The 5,105-nt window shown below is 42.3% G+C and overlaps 1 protein-coding gene across 1 annotated transcript; it reads right to left on the bottom strand.

Moving 5' to 3' along the window:
- Positions 1-280: 280 nt before the first annotated feature.
- Positions 281-1,390, bottom strand: LOC139747746 (uncharacterized). Its single transcript, XM_071660339.1, has one exon. It carries the CDS (start codon positions 1,388-1,390, stop codon positions 281-283), a length of 1,110 nt encoding a protein of 369 aa, XP_071516440.1.
- Positions 1,391-5,105: the final 3,715 nt, after the last annotated feature.

The following is a 5,105-nucleotide window of genomic DNA, read 5'->3' as shown; positions in this document are numbered from 1 at the left end:
CCCCCTGCTTACCACGGGGAGGTGGAAGTAGGACTTTTAAGCAGGAAAAATTATATATTTGTTAAGTAAGTATAGGCTTGTCCTTGTAAGTATATTCTTCTTGCACCTTAGTACAGGCTTGTCCTTGCAGTCCTTTATGAAAGCTTTATAAAACTTTATGAAACTTTATAAAAACTTTATAAAAAATATGTGTCCATAAAACCAGTTTATGTAATAAAACATTCGTCATACACCTTGCAATCCTTTATAAAAACACTTCTCCTCTTCCATAAAAACTCAGTTACATGTTTGTTCTTGCTGTGAATCTCTTTCCCAAGGCCTTCATATAATTGCGTCGATCTATTTCCCCAGAGATGAATTTGTTGTACTGTGTCACGGCATACTCTGTCCTGTCTCGATCAACTTTCCGCGTACTTGCTGGTTTACCGACACTCTTGATCTTAACATAAGTAGCAGTCTGGAGCTTTCCTAGTACATCCATGAATACAAATATAGATGGGTGGGATGCATAAAATTGCTCATTGAAATGAGCATGAAAAGATTCGGCAACATTGTTCGTACGCTTTGTATTTGAGGGGACTTCAGCCCAAAGCACTGGAGGATATCTTGACTCTGCTGTTACATAATTATCAACCAGATAGTCTGCAAAGCGAATACATCTTTCATCTTGAGGTGCCTCTGTCATTACTTCCTCGACAAAGCAATCTTCTACATCTGTTGGGTCAATGAAATGTAGACCAAATGATAATTTCAGCCACTGGCCTATATCACTGTTGGTGTCCTTGTAATCCTTACTTAGGCCCAGGTTCTGAATTTTTCTCCACCATGCCTGGCCTAAATGAAATCGACAACATTTGATCACAGCGGTTGGAAATCTCTCTCTCAGAACAGTGAGCATGGCAAATTCAAAATCAACATGTATCACTGAGGGTTCCAGTTGCATATTCTTTGAGGTACAAATGTCATTTAAACATTTCCACAGATTTCTATAAATATCTTCAGACTGACCTGGCAAGAGGGCATACACTAATGGAATATAATGCCCATTACACAATCCATGTATGGTGTATAGTTGGTAGAAGAACTTCGGACAGTTCTTGAAGATCCCATCAACGAAGATCTCTTCAGCAGTGTTCGCCAGAAATGCAAGATTAGTAATACATGAAATGATAACCATACCAGAATATGGATTATTTTCAAGGATGAAATCTTCACCTTTTGTCATAGTAGTATTCATAGAATTTAGAGCACGATGTACTTCCTCACGAGTTTTAGGCAATACAGGATACGCTTTCCGCCTTTCTCGGTATAATGATTGTGCTTCAGCACTGTGAACAGGAAACCATCGAGACAGACACTCGTGGTGGTCTCGGTGAACAGTGTGAAGCATTATGACACACCGAATGATTCTCAAAGACACAGCGAGTGAACGGATTAACCTTGCCGCGCATTTGATAGTACTTTAAGGGTGTTTCGAACGCGGTCACTTTCTCGAATCCGCGCTTTTGATATACGCTCGGTGTGGGTAATCATCTATTTGCACTGGTCGGGCCCCGTGTAAGTACGTTGTTTGTGTGAGCAGGTAAAATCTAAAGCCTTCCTTGAAAGCAGCTTAATCAAGATAAGGTCGTATGAAGATGAGGCTGTAGTGAAGATTATGATAATCCTTGCATAGTGAAGATAAAGGGATTAAGAAGAGATGTAGTAAAGAAGAGTATAGTGAACACAAAAGGATTCAAGCTAGGTGCAGGGTCGGCCTAAGGGCTTGAACTTACATTTTAGGTCAAAGACATCACCAGTACACCCCGGCCAGCCTTAAAGTTATCCGCACACACACACACATACACACACACACACACACACATATATACAGTAGGGTTGAGGGTCAAGTCAATTGGGAGGTGAGTTTGAATGGAGAAAAACTGGAGGAAGTGAAGTGTTTTAGATAACTGGGAGTGGATCTGGCAGCGGATGGAACCATGGAAGCGGAAGTGGATCATAGGGTGGGGGAGGCGGCGAAAATTCTAGAGCCTTGAAGAATGTGTGGAAGTCGAGAACATTATCTTGGAAAGCAAAAATGGGTATGTTTGAAGGAATAGTGGTTCCAACAATGTTGTATGGTTGCGAGGCGTGGGCTATGGATAGAGTTGTGCGCAGGAGGATGGATGTGCTGGAAATGAGATGTTTGAGGACAATGTGTGGTGTGAGGTGGTTTGATCGAGTAAGTGACGTAAGGGTAAGAGAGATGTGTGGAAATAAAAAGAGCGTGGTTGAGAGAGCAGAAGAGGGTGTTTTGAAATGGTTTGGGCACATGGAGAGAATGAGTGAGGAAAGATTGACCAAGAGGATATATGTGTCGGAGGTGGAGGGAACGAGGAGAAGAGGGAGACCAAATTGGAGGTGGAAAGATGGAGTGAAAAAGATTTTGTGTGATCGGGGCCTGAACATGCAGGAGGGTGAAAGGAGGGCAAGGAATAGAGTGAATTGGAGCGATGTGGTATACCGGGGTTGACGTGCTGTCTGGGGTAAACCATGGAAAGCTGTGTAGGTATGTATATTTGCGTGTGTGGACGTATGTATACACATGTGTATGGGGGTGGGTTGGGCCATTTCTTTCGTCTGTTTCCTTGCGCTACCTCGCAAACGCGGGAGACAGCGACAAAGCAAAAAAAAAAAAATATATATATATATATATATATATATATATATATATATATATATATATATATATATATATATATATATATATATCACAAACTTCCAACAGCCAGGATCGAAGCCGTGACCCCTGTGGAACAGGCGGAGAAAGACCGGTGTAGCCACCGTTGCTCACCAACGTGAGACGAAGGGTATTCGAGTACATAGTATTCGAATAGTTATTTCTCTATTAGGGGCGATCATAGCCTAGCGGTAGCGTTCCCGCCTGTTGCACAGGGGTTCCGGGTTCGATCCTGGCTGTTGGAGGTTTGTATGTTTCATGAAAGTGCGCCTTCGTATGCACTTAGTTTGTATATATATATTTGCATATATGTATATATTCCTATGAGTCCACGAGGAAAATGAAAGACGATAAGTTCCCAAGAGGACTTTCGTGTAATAATGGCAAGCAAGTATGAAAGATAGAGTATGAAAGACAAAGACAGTGGACAAGTGTAATGTGTTCCGTGTCCTTGATAAACATTTGATGTGACTCATTCAGATAAGGTCCAAAACGCCAGTTGTGAAGATGTACAAAGGATAATAGAACGATGTACGTACGTACGTACGTAGTGTGAGTATCTTGACTGATAGAAAGTATTGAAAGCGGCAGGAAGTAGTGAGATATTGTATTGTGCTTCGTACAAGACTGGCGGGCGACTCCGTCCTTCGTGCTGTGCCACACACAGTCTGGTGATTGTCGAGATGTGTAGCCATAATGTTTGATCTTATGACCATTAGTGATACATCATGTGATGTTTACTATCACAACATCGGCTTCTTCCTCCTCCTCCAGGAGAGTGGCAATCAGGTGGCGGTTATTGTGGTAGCCCGGCACGTGCAACTGTAAGGTTTCAAGCAACATTGTGATAATGAGACACATTATAAAGAGTTCCATAATTTCTCTAATTCTTCCCCAAATTCATGTGGACCTGCAACACTGAAAATGTTTAAATACTGCTGGTGTAGAGGGAGGGAGAGGGAGGCCTGGGATGAGAATGAGGCTTTGTAGGAGAGAAAGGCTCGGGATGAGAGAGGCTGAACACAAGATGTTTGGCCGGAGAGTGAGGCTTTGAAGGAGAGAGAGGCTTAGGATGAGCATTAGGTTGTACCAGAGAGAGAGGCTTGGGATGAGGGTTGGGTTGTACCAGAGAGAAAGGCTTGGGATGAGGGTTGGGTTGTACCAGAGAGAGAGGCTTGGGATGAGGGTTGGGTTGTACCAGAGAGAGAGGCTTGGGATGAGGGTTGGGTTGTACCAGAGAGAGAGGCTTGGGATGATGGTTGGGTTGTACCAGAGAGAGGCTTGGGATGAGGGAGTCTGAACATGAGATAGGTTTGTGAGGAAAGTGAGGATTTGAAAGAGAGAGACTTTATGTGAAAAAGGAAGGACAGGCGGAGGAGGCTTGGGACGAGAGTCAGGCAGGACAGGAGAGAGAGGCTTGGGACGAGAGTCAGGCAGGACAGGAGAGAGAGGCTTGGGACGAGAGTAGAGAAGTGAACCTTCATAACTTATCCTTCAATAAAAAAGGGTTGTCTTGCTCCACTCAGTTGGAATGGGAAAGTAGTTGAAAATAACAAGTTGATGAATTTAATGTTTTAGTGTGGCAAAACCTGAACTGATTTTAAGGTCACACATGAAAGAAGATTAACATTTCAGAAGGTTGAAGGAAGATGAATATAAATGTCATCATTGATAGACTATTAGATTCATTAGAAGCCTCGGTAGATGAATGTTCTTGTTATTTTTATTAAGAATGAGGATGAATTAGTAATTAAGGCACACGGCGCTAATATCTTTGGTTACTGAGCCATTATGTTTTGCACTGGTGTTATATTAAAGAACTAGAGTATGAGTGAGGGAGTGAGATGTGGAGATTATATATCATTGTGAGTTATTACATAAAGTGATCGTGATGAACGTTACGAAGATCAGGCAAACTATGAGGCTCATTATTCCTACATCAGATATAATAATGTCAATCATTCCAGTAATCTTACCATAATTGACCTCTTCCATCTAGGCAGCCTCCCTCCCTGCCTCCCTCTTATCTTCTCCAGAACAAACCTGGTTCATTCTTGTGAGAGACGATAGTGTTTACTAAACTCTTCCTGTGACCAACATGTAAATGGTGTGACTGACCATCACACCTTACCTCACCTACTTCCTCCACCTGATCAATCTGCATCACTCCTTCCATTGCTCACTTCCATAATAGAATTAACGTTTCTACTACAAATGACAAGATTCACTTGGCCATGTTTGTTAACATCAGAGCAATAATCTTGAAGACCGACCATTCCTCACTATTGACCTTTAAGGCAGGAATCATTATTTTCCTCAAACTATCAATTGCTATTTATGTGAGGTCGGTCGACTGTGGCTCCGGAGGGGTAAGCGACAACACAAA

The sequence above is a fragment of the Panulirus ornatus genome, chromosome 70, assembly GCF_036320965.1.
Source record: "Panulirus ornatus isolate Po-2019 chromosome 70, ASM3632096v1, whole genome shotgun sequence".
Classification (NCBI taxonomy): Eukaryota; Metazoa; Arthropoda; class Malacostraca; order Decapoda; family Palinuridae; genus Panulirus; species Panulirus ornatus.
The sequence above is the reverse complement of the archived record's forward strand: the minus strand, read 5'-3'. Positions and strand labels throughout refer to the sequence as shown.